Here is an 18,369-nt window from a genome sequence, read left to right on the forward strand (position 1 = left end):
TGATCTATGCCAACACTACAGGTAATAATCTTCCTCTGCTCACTCAAACCGTCTTGGTGTTTCAGTTTAGCTTGTGCTGTCTCAGTCTAGTGATCTCGCTTTTCACAGACATTGCGCAGTGAGTTTCATGGAAAAGCTGCCCAAAAAACAGCCTCCTCTCTTATTGTATAGAACCACTGTACATGAACTGAAATTGTCAATAATGTTCTCAATTGATACATTTGCTTTCCATCAAAATAAAAGACCACTAAAAACAGTAGAATATCATATTCAATAAATAATAAAAAAAGACATTGCAGAATAACTTAGGTTAAAATTTCATTAGTACTATTTATTTATTTTTTCTTACAAATTTCAAAGATAGTTTTATTGTCCTTCCCACTGCATCATGTGACAGCCATCAGCCAATAACAAAATGCACATACATATGTTCTGTGAATCTTGTACATGCCAGATAGATTTTAAAGGGACAGACAAGTCCAAAAAAAAAAAACTTTCATTTTTCAAATAGGGCATGTTATTTTAAACAACTTTCCAATTTACTTTTATCAACAATTTTGCTGTGTTCTCTTGGTATTCTAGTTGAAAGCAAACCTAGGGAGGCACATATGATAATTTCTAAGCCCTTGAAGGCCGCCTCTATTTTATTTACTTTTCACAGCAGGGGAGAGCAAGCTCATGTAGGCCATATAGATAGCATTGTGATCACGCCCGTAGCTAGTGGCAGACACTGCACTAATTGGCTAAAATGCAACTATATGCAAAATAACTAAAAGTCATGTGATTAGGGGTGGTCAGAAGATGCTTAGATACAAGTTAGTCACAGAAGTAAAAAGTATATTAATATAACAGTGTTGGTTTTGCAAAAAACTGGGGAATGGGTAATAAAGGGATTATCTATCTTTTTAAACAACAAAAATTCTGGTGTTGACTGCCCCTTTAAATAAAAAAATAAAATGCAACTGTTCATTGTCATCAGAATCATTTATGTGCTAATTTTACTATGAGCGAGACAAGCAATAACAAGCTCTATGTTTTACTTATGCAACAGAAAAGGTTTTTGTACTTACCAATAATGACGCAATAAGTAACATATTGAGTAAATGGCTCCATTTGTTGGATAATGCAAAATCCATGTCTAAAAATATATCACAGTTCTTGTTACAGACCTGAAACAAACAAACAAAAAAAAGTACACATTGATATATGTTAAAGAAACTGAAAAATATAATAAATATATTGGGTAATATCACATCACATTAAAATGGCTTTAAAAAAAAATCCTCCCCTATACATGGTAATTTGGCAACAAAGGCTTTCTGTAGCTTTTGTAGCTGATTACATTATCCACATTGCTTTTGTGTAAAAAAACTGTTCTTCAATGCTCCCTAGAAGCAAATTCTTTAACCTGCAAGTGCAACAAATGAAAGAGCAGGTCATTTGCAGCAGTTTGAAAACCTAGGTTACAGAACTTGCTTTTGGCCTTTCTAGGGAGTGTGGTACAAAACACAGTTTTAAAATTTAAAAAGGTGTATATTTTTCAATGTGTGCCAAAAAAGGTATTTAAAATAATTTGGCTGTTGGATGCTTTTGCGCCCGATTAGACAAATAAAATATATAATTTTCATAATTGCAAAGGAATGTTTGTCAACCATAGATGTGTTAGTTGTCCAAACAGCCAATGCCCCTTTAAAATCGCTGCTGCATTTATATTACTTGCAATCAAGTGGTTAAAGGGATAGGAAACCCAAAACATTTCTTTTGTGATTTAGACAGAGCATACAATTAAAAAAAAAATTCCAATTTGCTTCTAGTATCAAGTTTTTCATCTCCATGGTATTCTTTCTTGAACAGATGAATAGGAAGGTGTCCGGAGCACTAGATGGTAGCACTTTTTGTGAATGGACAACATTCTTGCAAAATGCAGCCATAAAGTGTTCTAGACATGTGCACGCTCCTGAGCTTAAAGGGACAGTCTACCATAGAATTGTTATTGTTTTAAAAGATAGATAATCCCTTTATTACCCATTCCCCAGTTTTGCATAACCAACACAGTTATATTAATATACTTTTTACCTCTGTGATTACCTTGTATCTAGGAACCTTCTTCCAGCCCTCTGATCACATGACTGTGACTGTTTATTATCTATTGTCTTAAATTTAGCATTGTTTTGTGCTAAATCTTAAATAACCCCCTGTGCCTGAACACAGTGTTATCTATATGGCCCACGTGTACTTTCTGTCTCTTTGTGTTGAAAAGAGATTTTAAAAGCCTGTGATAAGAGGCAGCCCTCAAAGGCTTAGAAATTAGCATATGAACCTACCTATGTTTAGTTTAAACTAAGAATACCAAGAGAAAAAAGCTAATTTGATGATAAAAGTAAATTGGAAAGTTGATTAAAATTACAAGTCCTATCTGAATAATGAAAGTTTAATTTTTACTAGACTGTCCCTTTAATTCCCTGATTTTCAACAAAAAGATACCAAGAGAACTGAGAAAAGTTGGTAATAGAAGCAAATTGAAAACTGTTTAAAAAAAATTGTATGCTCTGAATTATGGAACAACAATTTTGGATTACATGTCCCTTTAAATCACTATTTTTTTACTGGAAAAAACACACTTAATATGCAATCCTTTAGTAGAATATTTACTACATATTCAAATATACATCTAAAACCAGAAATATATACATGGGAAATATAAATACACGTGTTCCATACAGAATACAAAAATGAGACAGCCCCATAGAATTACACTACATGTAACAAAGATGAAGAGGTTGAGTAGCCATATCAAAAAGAAATGGAAGGACAAACTGCAATACAGGCTTTAAAATGCCAGAAAATGTAATATTGAATATATGTAATAAAATAATATGCTTTCATTGTTTATTTTGCTCCTTTTTCATATAAATTTAGCTCTGGAAATTGTGGGTTTTTCTAATGCTCAGCTGGAAATGCACACTGCTGACTTTTTTTAGGCTAACCCTGCAACATTTTATTTCTCTAGCTTTATCAGTTAACAAATGCAAAACAATACACTTTATACAAACATAATGACAGTGGTTAGCCTTGTTGTCTGCAGACTAAAGCCCAGGTTGGCTCCTCTAAATAATGGAAAGTGTGGGTGGAGTTTGGTCACTGAAAAGCAATTTCAGTAAACTATTGTTAATTTGTTTAAAAAATGTTTAGACTTGGATGATGTGTTATTCGAGAGCAAGACAACAGAAATGTATTGTAATTGCAAGATGTTTACTGTCCCTTTAAGTGGGACAACCCTGAAATAAAAGCAACATGTAGACAATGCATACATATTATTAGCCATTCATTCAGTTGAAAAATGTAAATTCCTACAAGAAAAATTCCTTTTCATAGAAGGACAGGCTCACATCTGCATATTTAGATAATTGTATGGTCAGAATTCAAAGGAGTTCACATTTAGGCTTCTCAGCAGTGTCCAGACCTGTTATTGAAAACATTCCCCTGCTGGCTGTATCCTGGATGGGTTCAGCCTCCAACATTCAGTTTACAGCGATCACTTTCATCTCATGTCCCCCCCTGGCTACTGCAACAAAGGCTACTGACACAGAGCCAGGAGGCTTGAAGAACAGGTATTCATTTTTTTTTTAAATTTAGTAGTTACTCTCCCCACATTATTAACAAAAGGCTATTATGGAATACTATAAGTACAATCTGATGACACTTTGTGTGTGTGTGTGTGTGTGTGTGTGTGTGTGTGTGTGTGTGTGTGTGTGTGTGTGTGTGTGTGTGTGTATATATATATATGTTTAGTGCGTGTGTGTGTAGAAGTGTGTGCATAGTGCACGTGTGTGTGTGTGTTTGTGTATATGTGCATAGTGCACGCGCATGTGTGTGTGTATATGTTTAGTGCGTGTATGTGTGTAAGTGTGTGCATAGTGCACGTGTGTGTGTAGCACGTGTGTGTGTGCATAGTGCACATGTATGTGTATATGTGTGTGCGTAAGTGTTTGCATAGTGCAAGTGTGTGTGAGCGCATGCGCGCCCATGTGTGTATCACGTGTCTGTGTGTTTGTGTAAGTGTTTGCATAGTGTGTGTGTGTGTGTGTATTTGTGTGAGTACCTCTAGGTAAAAACGTAATTTCATGTTTTAGCAAAAGATTTATCAAGCTGTAATAAGCAAATCTAATTGAGTGTTCATGGAATAATAGCTTTTCTTTACATTAGCTAATTATATACCATGGCAACTGTATATACTGTACAGAAAAAAAGGGCTTGCACATGATATTAATCATGTACACCAACTGGCACACAAGCAGCACAGGTACGTGGCTATATACGGCAGAAATAGAAAAAGATATAGAAAACAGGAAATATTAATAGGGACAGTAGTGCTAGATTACGAGTGGAACGCTATCATCTGCGCGCAAGTGTCATTGGGTTTTTGTGGCCGTTAGCACGCAAGTTAAATTCCACCCGTATTACAAGTTGAAAGTAAATGCGAACGTGTGAGCACAATCACGGTTTACCTTGAAATTATTACCACAATGTCAGAGCTCTGATTAACTGTTACATGAGTCAAAACAGTGTCACTAAACACATCAAAAATACATCTAAAAGTACAGTTACACTCATAACACACAAATATATATATTTTTAAATAGCACTAAAAAGTTATAAGGGCTCAAAGTTATGAGGTCTCAGGTGTTAGAAAAAAAAAGGACTGCAAAGGGCTTTAACATAGAGATACATACATACATATATACATATATATATATATATATATATATATATATACACATACATATACATACATATACACACACATATATATATATATATATATATATATATATATATATATATATATATATATATAAAATTTTATTTTTTGTACAAAAATACAGACATATTTATATCTCTTTAAGAATAAATAGAAAATTCTGCTATGTGCAGAACATTGGATTATGAAATATGCAATATTATCTTCTTATGTTGCGCTTTTAAATAGCTGCAATCGTGTTTGTGCGACCTGTGGGTGTTAGGTTTGTTTTTAACTCCATTGAAGTCTGTGGGGGAAATGCGATTTTGCGTTCTTGACTTCTCAAAGTCTATTTGTTAACGCGACTTTGCCAATGCGAGAGCACAACATTTTTTACTTTCAACTTGTAAAACGAGCATGAATTGCAGAGTGCAAAAAAAATAATTCTAGCAGCTTTGAGGCTCGAACACAAGTGCAAACTACCGCTCCACTTGTAATCTAGCTTTAAATAAACTGAATTTAAATGGATTCATTTACCTTTGAAACATATAATAGCCCTGTAAACAATAATAAAATCCACAGGATTTTATGTTTAATCAAGAGCAGTTCAGGGATGCACACGAGCTTGTGCTCCAAGTTAACCAATCACTGAGTAGATTGTTGCATGCTCATGTAAATCACTGAAGGAACTGTAACACACATACAATATTCAGAGGTATTTTACTGCAAAATAGATGACTGTATACTGCAGTGCTGTTTTAAAACACAACATTTTTCTTTAAGGTTTCTAAGTTTATGCAATTTTAAACAACGTTTCAGTTTACTTCTATTATCTAATTTGCTTTGTTCTTTTGTTATCTGTTGTTAAAAAGCATGTCTAGGTAGGCTCAGGAGCAGCAATGCCCTACTGGGAACTATCTGCGGATTAATGGCTGCACATATATGCCTTTTTTATGGGCTGACCTTTTCTGGTAGCTTCCATTAGTGCATTACTGCTCCTTCAAAAAAAGGATGCTAATAGAATGAAGCACATTTTAAAATATAAGTAAAATGGAAAGTTGTTGAAAATTGTATGCTCTGAATCATGAAAGAACACTCGGGTTAAATAAAAAATTTCATGATTCAGATACATCAGGTAATTTTAAACAACTTTCCAATTTACTTCCATTTAAAAAAATGTGCACAGTATTTTATATTTATAATTTTTGAGTCACCAGATCCTACTGAGCATGTGCAAGAATTCACAGACTATACGTATATGCATTTGTGATTGGCTGATTGCTATCACATGGTACAAGGGGAGTGGAAATATACATAACTTTGAAATTTGTTATAAAAAAAAATCTACTACACATTTGAAGTTCAGACTAAGTGCTATTGCATTGTCTTGTTATCTTGCATTTGTTGATTATGCAAATCTAATGTGCTGACTGGTCCTTTAAGATTTTTTCTGTTCACTCACGTTGCATTTTATTAATTGTTAAAAATAAACTATTAACATTTCTTTCTTTAACATTTTTTTAAATCATTCTTACTTAGATTTTTTCCACAGTGCTGTAACTACATACAAACTCATTCAAACACACACTCATATAAAGTTGTATGTCCCTTTTATTTAAGGATTTTACAGGGAGAGAATATATTGAATTGCATAACCCTTTTGTAAATTACAGTTTATTAACAAACATGTCTGGCTCACCTGATCAAATAACTATATAATTATTATAATAATGATCATTGCCTCAGTGTTACTTATATCCTCTGTAGATGCAAGTTCTTACCTCCTCATGGGGTGGACCCTTAGTAGCCAAATAGTACTTTTTGTATCGGGACATATTATATGGGTTTCTTACTTCTAGGATTTGTCAACCATTATTAAGTGGACAAAGTATTGTAAAACTTGTTTCCCCGTAACTTGTTTCTAGTGACTTGTTTTATTAGATGCAGAGTTTAAATTTTTGTATATAAAATAGTGGTTTCTTCTAATTTATGCCATAACCCAGTAAAATGGGCTGAGCTAGCAGAGAGAACATATCACATATCTCTCTCTCATATATATATATATATATATATATATATATATATATATATATATATATATATATATATATATATATATATATATATATATATATATATATACATATATATACATATATATACACATACACACACACACACACCTTCACATGTTCCACTGTATACTTAGAGAGAACGATTGAAAAAAATATATTTTAGTACCACTCTCTCCCACTGAAAGCAGGATTTCTTACGCACCAGTAGTTATGTAAAGAAGAGTATACCACAGGCAAAATCAGTTATTTCAAAATGACAAAATAAATGTAAAGGAGCTATTTGTAAATAATTTAATACATTCCAGTATGTAAAATGGATACTTGGGAACACATAAAGGAGTAAACAAAAATCACTGTATACTTTTCCTTAAAGGGACACTTAACACCTTGCAATTACCAAGCTGTTTCTATTGTCTTGCTATAGAATAACATATCAGCCATGCCAAAACAGTTTTCACATTCACATCTTGTTTACTGTAGCAGTTTATCAACAGCCAAAACTCCCCCTACCGCTTGCCTTATTTGGCACAGCCAATCCAGGTCTGGGTGTGCAAACAACAAGGCTATCCACATTCATTATATTAGTATAAAGTGCATTATCTTGCAGTTGTGTTTTGCTAAATCCAAATATGGACGGATAAGTTGCATGCTTAGCTTTGGGAAGTCTGTGGTGTGCGGTTACATCTCTGAGAATTAGCAAATCCACAATTTTCAGAGCTAAATGACATAAAAAGGGAGCAAAATAGACAATGAAAGTTTTTTGCAAAGCTGTTTTGCTAGCAGTGCTCTCCCCTTTTTAGTGGAAGCAGCACCCAGCTAAAATTAGTTAATATTACACGTTTTTCAATGTTTGTTGTTCAAATCATAATTTAATCAATTTATGTAATTTATGTTATTTATAAATGACAGAAAATGTTCTATTATTGCAAAATATTACACTGCCCACACCCAGCTACTTCATAATGCCACCCAGCTTGCAAACACTGGCTACATGTAACTAAACATTTTATATACTAATTTCAAAGTTTTTACTGCCCTTTAAAGACTCACTTTTTTCCCCATTTATTTATTTTGGTTTTTGTTTTTTTTATTATATGCCCTGTATTTTGCCACCCCTGCATTCTAATCTGTAATTATTAAGTGGTGCAATTTTAATAATGAAACTGAGAAACGAAATTAAAATGTCTAAGAGATTTACGGCTCACGAGATTGGTCAATCACTTTTCCAATATATTTGTTATTGGTACACAAAACTCTCGAATGCACTTAGAACAAAACAGCAACTGATTTTCATAATGGATTAAAACTACTCCTGTTAAAGGGATATGAAACCCAAAACAAATATTTTTGTGATTCAGATGGAGCTTACCAATTTTCAAAAAGTTTCCAATTTACTTCTAAATATCAAAATTTGCTTTGTTCCCATGATTGTGTATTGAAGAGATAGGTAGAGGTAGGCATCTGGAGCACTAAATGGCAGGAAATACTGCCGCCACCTAGTGCTCTTGAAAATGAATAGCATTCTTGCAAAACGGACGCCATTGTAGAGCTCCAGAAAGGGGCCGTCTCTAAAGCATACGTCACAGCTTTTCAAAAAAAGATACAAAGAGAAACAAAAAAATTGCATACTGTATCTGAGTCATGAAAAAAAAATATTTGGGCTTCATATCCCTTTAACAGAAGTAAATCAATTTATGTGTAGTGCAGCACTACCAATTTCCATAATCACTTACAAATTTGAAAATATCTTTTGAAATATTTCTTCAGCTTTAATGGGAAAAAAGGCAAAAATCTTACACACACACAAAAAAAAAATCATAATGCCATACAATTAGTTATTTTGTTGTAAGTGATCACTGAATAGCTCAGAGCACGACAAAATAATCCCTTCTAAGAGCACACAATTAATTGCAAACATTCATATAAAACTAGAGAATTTTATTTTTGAAACAATTACAAATAGAAGAAAGAAAAATCTCAAATAAAAATGAGAGATGATAATCTTCTTGGATTCCTAATGAAATGGTGCAACTCATACGCTCACACGCTGCCAACAAAAGGAACGGATTTCAATAAAGCTGGCTGAGTTAAAGTACAGAAAATCTGCCAGGCTAATGGGCCTTTGTTCTATCACAGAATCAATTATATCTAGAGAGAAGACTGGAATTCATCTGGACAGCTGGCAGAGTGTTATCTTATTTGCTTTGATGAACTAATCATAAGATTTATCCTGAATACTCAACATTTGTTTTAATTAGAGAGGAGACTTTATTAAAAGGGTGATCGGGAAAGTGTCGTATTCTGGATCTAAGAAACTGAACTCAGTATTGATCAGGAAATTCAGACAATTTTTATATTTCCACTAGAAATTAAATCACTGTATTGTTAAAGATTTGCACTCAAAATAAAAATGTTTTAACATTTGCAAGTGTTTTTTTTAATTATAGAAAATGTGCACTGTTTTGTTGTCCAGGGCAGGGGTCAGCAACCTTGCCCCCCCCAGATGTTTCAGAACTACATTTCCCATGATACTCAGCCAGCCTAAAGTGTGTCTGAGCATCATGAGAAATGTAGTTCGAAAACATCTGGGGTGCCAAGGTTGCTGAGCCCTAGTCTAGGGGACACAGTTCTTGAAAAGCATCTTGAATGTGTTTATCTTACCTCTTTTTATGTGGCAAATGAGCAATGGCCTCTCCAGGAATTACTTAAACGGATACTAAACCCAAATGTTTTCTTTAAAAATTTAGATAGAGCATGCAATTTTAAGCAACTTTCTAATTTACTCCTATTGTCAATTTTTCTTCGTTCTCTTGGCATCTTTATTTGAAAAGCAGGAATGAAAACTTAGGAGCCGTCCCTTTTTAGGTTTAGCACCTGGGTAGCACTTGCTGATAGGTGTCTAAATGTAGCCACCAATCAGCAAGCGCTATCCAGTGTAATTAACCAAAAATGGGCCGACTCCTAAACTTTCATTCCTGCTTTTCAAATAAGGATACCAAGAGAACAAAGAAAAAATACTAATAGGAGTAAATTAGAAAGTTGCTTAAAATTGCATGCTCTATCTGAATCATGAAAGAAAAAATTGGGTTTTGTATCCCTTTAAAGTAGGCACTTCCCAGAGGCCCACCAGCATTTTGTGGGAGGGGCAGGGTTAAGTGTGTAGTGAGTGGGGTACTAGAGCCTGTGCAGATTGTTGGTGGCAAAACGATGGCTAATCACAGCTGGGGGGCTAGTGCCCCCCTATACGACACATCTGAAAATTAGAGACAGATATAAATAGGCTTCTGTACATATCAAGCAATCCAGGGGCAGCGTGAAGAGTTCTTAATCCCACGTAATGCATTCCAACATCACAGGGGGGTAGAGGGAAAAACTACTATTTTCACATTTAAATTGCAGGAAAATAATGAAAACGTATTGAAGTTTTTTTTTTTTTTTTTATCTATGCATAAATATATCTTTTAAATTTTGAGTCTAATGTCCCTTAAAGTAATGCTTACTACCATGGTATACAGCTGCCAAGAGTTGTCCAAGACATAAAGAATGAAGCTACTGGCTTATAATTTATTTGTAGAGCACCAACAGATTCCGTAGTGCTAATACCAATTTGTATTAACAATCTTCCACATTACCTTTAAATCTAGACTTTCTAATATAACATGCAATACAGACAATGTGTAAGTCCATCGGTTAAGTTTATATATTTACCAGTTGAACTGCATTTTATTAATCATTTATATAGTGTATAATTTCGTTCAAATGCAACATGTGAGGTATCTGAAACTCTGTCAGTTGGCACAGAAAGAACATACAAATAATCTGAACTTGATTGTACTATACTGTAGTAAACAATGGTTGCCACCTCTCTTGAAAAAAATAGCAGCTGTTAAAATTAGCATAAATTTGCATCAATTAATATACAGCAAAAGGACAGAATCTAAAGCCGATAGAACTAATTTTAGATGAACATATGTTTACAATTAGATGCCATCAAACAGAGGTAAAATATATAACAAAACATACACATTTGGTTAATGCCCCCCCATAGGAAATACATTTACATATTTTACATTTACGGTAAGGTCCTTAACCCTTTGGTGGACAATGGGTTAAACTGCTGTTTGAATTAAACTAGGGCAGTGCTTCTTGGGTTATTTGTTTTTCTAGAGCTCACTTAAAATCCATGGGACACAGAACTTTTCCCATCAATATAATGCCATATAAAAAAATACTGTAAACCAAGAACTATAATTAATTAAATATCAAACAACAACAAAAAAAACATTTAAAGGGGCATTCAACTCAGAACTGAATGTTTACTTAACTACCATAGAATAGTTGCAATGCACATTTCATAAATACTTTTCCAAACTGATTTTTTCCCACCACCCGGCTGCAGTATATCCTGTATACTTCTTACCCTTGACTTCCAACATGCTACACAATGAATGCTAGAACAGTCCATAGTTTCACACAGCAAAGTCAATAACACAAACATTATCAAGTGACTTTTCAATACGTATATGTTTTACTGGACTGAGAAACAATGGAAAAGTTGCTAAAAAGTTTCAACTGCAGATCTTTTGCAAAGGAGTGGATATATGTGATGCAGATCTCTTTCTGATCAGATAAAGACACTGATGATTTTCTCCCACGTGCAGGCTAATTTTGTGGCACAAGTAGCTGTGACACTAACGGGTGTTCTGCTCACTGTTCTGATCCCCTGTATTGCAGGCACAGATGAAAGTTCTCCCCAGGACCTATATTTAATGGGCAAAACAACCGGCTGATTTTACTGACCACCCAGCTGAAATTTAGGCCAATATTAAGCTAGAAATTAGCTAATATTAAACATTTTCAAATAATGCAATTGATTTGTGCTTTGGATATCTTAAAGGAACAGTATAGTCAAAATTAAACTTTCATGAGTTAGATAAGATATGCAATTTTAAACAGCTTTCCAATTTACTTTTATTGTGAAATTTGCTTTGTTCTCTTGGTATTCTTTGTGGAAAGCTAAACCTAGATAGATTTATATGCTAATTTCAAAGCCATTGAACTGCCACTTATCTCAGTGCATCCTGACAGTTTTTTACAGTTAGACACTGTTAGTTTATGTGTATCATATAGATAACATTTTGCTTACTCCCATGGAGTTATTTAAGAGTCAGCATTGATTGGCAAAAATGCATGTCTGTCAAAAGCACTGAGATAAGGGGGCAGTCTGCAGAGGCTTAGATACAAGGTAATCAGACGTAAAAAGTGTATTAATATATCTGTGTTAGTTATGCGAAATTGGGTAATGGGGGGTAATAAAAGGGATTATCTATCTTTTTAAACAATAAAAATGCTGGAGTAGACTGTACCTTTAAGTAACATTTATATATATATATATATATATATATATATATATATATATATATATATATATATATATATATATATATATATATATATATATATATATATATATATATATATATATATTTTACATTGCCCCCACCCAGATACTTTGTAATGCCACCCCACTGGCAACATTGTCTATGGAGAACACTTCTATATTATACAATCAGATATCCGGAGAGTAACCGCAGGCCAGCCATGCTAATATACCCACACACAAATATCAACTTCCAAGAGAACACAGCTAGTGCGGAATGAGAGTTAGACATACAAATTTAGTGATATTTATCTGTAGTCCTCAGGACACCTTTAACCTTATCATTGCCATTCACCCTGCAGCAGTATTTGTTTAAATGCTTTGATTCTACAAAGAGGATAACATCCTCAGATAGCAAAATGCCGATAAACTTCTATTGCCACAATAACCACCCCTAGAAAAGACAGTTTGAGATTCTTTTCCAGACATAAAGGAAGGCTCCAGGGATCAATTATAGTAGGAGGGTTTCAATTGCACTGAAAAGAGTTGACAAAGTGAACTGATCAGTCTTTTTATCTGTGTTTCTTAGCTAGTGATCTAGTTTTTATAAGAGCCAAGTTTAGAATGTATACTGTACGTAAAATGAACAGAAAATGCTCACAAGACAATATCCATAAAGTGCAACAAAAAAATAAAGACAACATAAAAATGTTGATTTTAGTTACAGGAAACATAAAAACTGTTTATTTTAAAGAATATGCCAGCACTGAAACTTATTAAGGCTGCGAGTCGTACAGAGCAGGTATAAATTATGTCATTCAGAAATTAATTTACATGCATTACAATCTAGAACCAAAATATGTACTGTATATACCCAAGAGCTAGAGAGTTATACTGTACAACCTAGCAGGACAAACAGGCCAGTAAAACATTACACATATTTTAAAAACTGTTGCAGCTTGATCAGTACTGGCAAAAGTGGTGTCTTAGTTTTTATTTATCTTTCTCACACAGTACAGAGATACATTGGTGAAGCACAATAAACTTATATATATTATGAATAGATGCATGGATTTTAAATACAGCTATTCACAAAATCCGTCCTAAATTCACGTTTCAAAACATTCTGACAAATAAGACAGATTCCTTACAATTATGGGGTAGCTCTCTAATGTTTGATGTGCTATCTGCTTTGGATAAAAGGGGAGACAAATAAGACAGATTCCTTACAATTATTTGGTAGCTCTCTAATGTTTGATGTGCTATCTGCTTTGGATAAAAGGGGAGACAAATAAGACAGATTCCTTACAATTATGGGGTAGCTCTCTAATGTTTGATGTGCTATCTGCTTTGGATAATAGGGGACTCCTATAATTTGACTGGCAATTGGCTGCACTGACAAAGTGCTCTAAATTCAGATGCAGTTTAAAACAGGTCTCTAGTGGAAGAAAATGTTTATAGTCCAAAATTAAAAAGCAAAATTTACTAAATGTAGGAGAGATTCCTCACAACTTTGTGAATACGTTTCAAATGCTAATCAATGAATTAAATAGTTCTGTTAAGAAGTCGTCTTAAATACAATAGCTCCACATAAAATGTTAACACTTTTTGTAAATGTGGCTGCAGGAAAATTAGGCAATGACTGGAAAGAACTTGCTGCTAAATTTTAATCATTGAGATAAGCAATGTATTAGATCACATTTAACGCTGTTATTTTGTTGTTTCCCAATATGTAATGTGCCACTTATATATACCATTTATACTGGAGACACAATCACGAGATGTTCCGCGCATGCATCTAGCGCGGTACTCTATACAGTATTTATATAATAGAGCCTCACTTACCAGATCAAGGAACCCTATGCACACACCGCACAGGCCGCCACCTGATTCTGCACCCCGCACGCAGCTGTCAGTGACTGCGCTGGTTCAGACACTCTCAAAATGAACAGCCGCAACTCCCTGGCGCTCATCAGCTCCAGCGCGGCTGCCCTGGAGCACTGAGAGAACAGCGGGACAGATCTGGTCTGGGGTTCTCACGTCTCCTAGGAAACAGTCCACACCCCCCGCACATGCTCCATCTCCTCAGCACCAGAAGGCAAAGGAGGCGGAGTCCGCCTGTCACTCCAGTCCCAACTAGAGCGCTCTTCGATGATCACATGGGCAGAGGCGGCGTATCAGTGTTTATAGATCTGGGTGGTGCTGCAGGATAGGAACCTAACCTATGTTTTGACTGAGGTATAGGTATTTTCCTGCGGTGATTTAGCATTGTTGTGATGTGGTTTTATTTTCACTACACGAGAGTACATTAAAAAGTAACGCTGTGATTTAAAACTTATGTGACACCTTCATTCATTTGTATAGGAAGTGTAAGGCAAACGTTTTATGTGACGCTTCATTTTAATGAAGTAGTAAAAACAACAACAAAATTAGATTTGTACATTTAATTAGCTGATTAACGTTTACTCCATTTATTATTTTTCCCATGACTTATTTTCTCAGTGCAGACAGTGTGACTAAAAGCTCTAATAAAGAAGTTACTGATTGTACTTCACAAGAAACTATAAAAGTCTCAGCGCAGAGCACAATTAGGAATTTAACCCCTTGTCTGCAACATTGTTGAACTCCGGGTTATTGGAAAGGTTCCAAATCTGAAAGCTGCAAAAATGAAAATGTTCTAAAGCGTTAGCACATTTTCTTCTCGTTTATTTCTAAAGCTCCAAGTTCTGTAGCATTGGGTAAATGAGCAGGGTACACAAAGTCATTACTTATATAGTGCATTTATCACACGGGTCAGCTCTGGATCTAAAATACATTGTGGATCATGAGTTGAACATAAATGTGATTGGTGGCTACACAAATATACCCACCCTTATTGGCTTAGGCCTAGATTTAGAGTTTGGCGGTAGCCATGAAAACCAGCGTTAGAGGCTCCTAACGCTGGCTTTAGGCTACCGCCGGTATTTGGAGTCAGTCAGGAAAGGTTCTAACGCTCACTTTTCAGCCGCGACTTTTCCATACCGCAGATCCCCTTACGTCAATTGCGTATCCTATCTTTTCAATGGGATCTTTCTAACTCCGGTATTTAGAGTCGTGGCTGAAGTGAGCGTTAGAATTCTGCTGCCCCTAACACCGCCGACCCCTATATTATATTTATTAACCCCTAACCTGCCCCCCACAACGTCGCCGCCAGCTACCTACAATAATTAACCCCTAATATGCCGGCCGCCACCTACGTTATACTTATGTACCCCTAATCTGCTGCCCCTAACACCGCCGACCCCTATATTATATTTATTAACCCCTAATCTGCCCCCCTCAACGTCGCCTCCACCTGCCTACACTTATTAACCCCTAATCTGCCGAGCAGACCACACCGCTACTATAATAAAGTTATTAACCCCTAATCCGCCTCACTCCCGCCTCAATAACCCTATAATAATTAGTATTAACCCCTAATCTGCCCTCCCTAACATCGCCGACACCTAACTTTAATTATTAACCCCTAATCTGCCGACCGAATCTCACCGCTACTGTAATAAATGAATTAACCCCTAAAGCTAAGTCTAACCCTAACACCCCCCTAAATTAAATATAATTTAAATCTAACGAAATAAATTAACTCTTATTAAATAAATTATTCCTATTTAAAGCTAAATACTTACCTGTAAAATAAACTCTAATATAGCTACAATATAAATAATAATTATATTGTAGCTATTTTAGGATTAATATTTATTTTACAGGCAACTTTGTATTTATTTTAACCAGGTACAATAGCTATTAAATAGTTAATAACTATTTAATAGCTAACTAGTTAAAATAATTACAAATTTACCTGTAAAATAAATCCTAACCTAAGTTACAATTAAACCTAACACTACACTATCAATAAATTAAATAAATAAAATACCTACAATTACCTACAATTAAACCTAACACTACACTATCAATAAATTAATTAAATACAATATCTACAAATAAATACAATTAAATAAACTAACTAAAGTACAAAAAATAAATCGGAACAGCCAATAGAATGCGAGCTCAATCTGATTGGCTGATTGGATCAGCCAATCGGATTGAACTTGATTCTGATTGGCTGATTGCATCAGCCAATCAGAATTTTCCTACCTTAATTCCGATTGGCTGATAGAATCCTATCAGCCAATCGGAATTCGAGGGACGCCATCTTGGATGACGTCCCTTAAAGGAGCCTTCATTCGTCGGTAGTCCGTCGGGCCAGCAGGATGTTCCGCGTCGGAGGTCTGCAAGATGGATCCGGAAGAAAGAAGATTGAAGATGCCGTTGATAGAAGACTTCAGCCGGATCATGGACCTCTTCAGCTCCCGCTTGGATGATGACTTCAGCCGGATCATGGACCTCTTCAGCTCCCGCTTGGATGATGACTTCAGCCGGATCATGGACATCTTCAGCCCCCTGCTTGGGCTTGGATCAGGACATCGGAGGAGCTCTTCTGGATCGATCGGTGAACCTGGTATGGTGAAGATAAGGTAGGAAGATCTTCAGGGGCTTAGTGTTAGGTTTATTTAAGGGGGGTTTGGGTTAGATTAGGGGTATGTGGGTGGTGGGTTGTAATGTTGGGGGGGGGTATTGTATGTGTTTTTTTTACAGGCAAAAGAGCTGAATTCTTTGGGGCATGCCCCGCAAAGGGCCCTGTTCAGGGCTGGTAAGGTAAAAGAGCTTTGAACTTTAGTAATTTAGAATAGGGTAGGGCATTTTTTTATTTTGGGGGTCTTTGTTATTTTATTAGAGGGCTTAGAGTAGGTGTAATTAGTTTAAAATTGTAATATTTTTCTGATGTTTGTAAATATTTTTTTATTTTTTGTACTTTAGTTAGTTTATTTCATTGTATTTATTTGTAGATATTGTATTTAATTAATGTATTGATAGTGTAGTGTTAGGTTTAATTGTAGGTAATTGTAGGTATTTTATTTAATTAATTTATTGATAGTGTAGTGTTAGGTTTAATTATAACTTAGGTTAGGATTTATTTTACAGGTAATTTTGTAATTATTTTAACTATTTTAGCTATTGTACCTGGTTAAAATAAATACAAAGTTACCTGTAAAATAAATATAAATCCTAAAATAGCTATAATATAAATATAATTTATATTGTAGCTATATTAGGATTTATTTTACAGGTAAGTATTTAGCTTTAAATAGGAATAATTTATTTAATAAGAGTTAATTAATTTCGTTAGATTTAAATTATATTTAACTTAGGGGGGGTGTTAGTGTTAGGGTTAGACTTAGCTTTAGGGGTTAATACATTTATTAGAATAGCGGTGAGCTCCAGTCGGCAGATTAGGGGTTAATGTTTGAAGTTAGGTGTCGGCAATGTTAGGGAGGGCATATTAGGGGTTAATATTATTTATTATAGGGTTATTGAGGCGGGAGTGAGGCGGATTAGGGGTTAATAACTTTATTATAATAGCGGTGCGGTCCGCTTGGCAGATTAGGGGTTAATAAGTGTAGGCAGGTGGAGGCGACGTTGTGGGGGGCAGATTAGGGGTTAATAAATATAATATAGGGGTCGGCGGTGTTAGGGGCAGCAGATTAGGGGTACATAGGGATAATGTAAGTAGCGGCGGTTTACGGAGCGGCAGATTAGGGGTTAAAAATAATATGCAGGGGTCAGCGATAGCGGGGGCGGCAGAATAGGGGTTAATAAGTGTAAGGTTAGGGGTGTTTAGACTCGGGGTACATGTTAGGGTGTTAGGTGCAGACGTAGGAAGTGTTTCCCCATAGACAACAATGGGGCTGCGTTAGGAGCTGAACGCGGCTTTTTTGCAGGTGTTAGGTTTTTTTTCAGCTCAAACAGCCCCATTGTTTCCTATGGGGGAATCGTGCACGAGCATGTTTTTGAGGCTGGCCGCGTCCGTAAGCAACTCTGGTATCGAGAGTTGAAGTTGCGTTAAATATGCTCTACGCTCCTTTTTTGGAGCCTAACGCAGCCATTCTGTGGACTCTCAATACCAGAGTTATTTTAAAGGTGCGGCCAGAAAAAAGCCAGTGTTAGCTACGCGGGTCGTTACCGACAAAACTCTAAATCTTGCCGTTAGTGATTGTATTCAGCTCCAGACTAGAAGTGCATTGATTGGCTTTAACTGCAGCCGCTTTGTAGGAGTTAAACACATAGGTATAGCC

General features: G+C 35.3%; 1 protein-coding gene across 2 annotated transcripts in view; it reads right to left on the bottom strand.

Moving 5' to 3' along the window:
- Positions 1–14,201, bottom strand: part of TNFRSF19 (TNF receptor superfamily member 19) — a 92,418-nt gene extending 78,217 nt beyond the window's left edge. The window contains exons 1-2 of one of the 2 annotated variants that reach the window (XM_053708505.1): positions 14,042–14,201; positions 1,071–1,169 (exon numbers count right to left, since the gene is read on the bottom strand). In XM_053708505.1, the coding sequence (XP_053564480.1) occupies positions 1,071–1,136 (66 nt within the window). In that variant the 5' untranslated portion in view covers positions 1,137–1,169; positions 14,042–14,201. The remainder of the gene's footprint in view (positions 1–1,070; positions 1,170–14,041) is intronic. The other variant, XM_053708506.1, reaches the window with a different exon arrangement.
- Between the last annotated feature and the right edge of the window lie 4,168 nt (positions 14,202–18,369).

This window comes from Bombina bombina, chromosome 3, assembly GCF_027579735.1.
Source record: "Bombina bombina isolate aBomBom1 chromosome 3, aBomBom1.pri, whole genome shotgun sequence".
Taxonomy (NCBI): domain Eukaryota; kingdom Metazoa; phylum Chordata; class Amphibia; order Anura; family Bombinatoridae; genus Bombina; species Bombina bombina.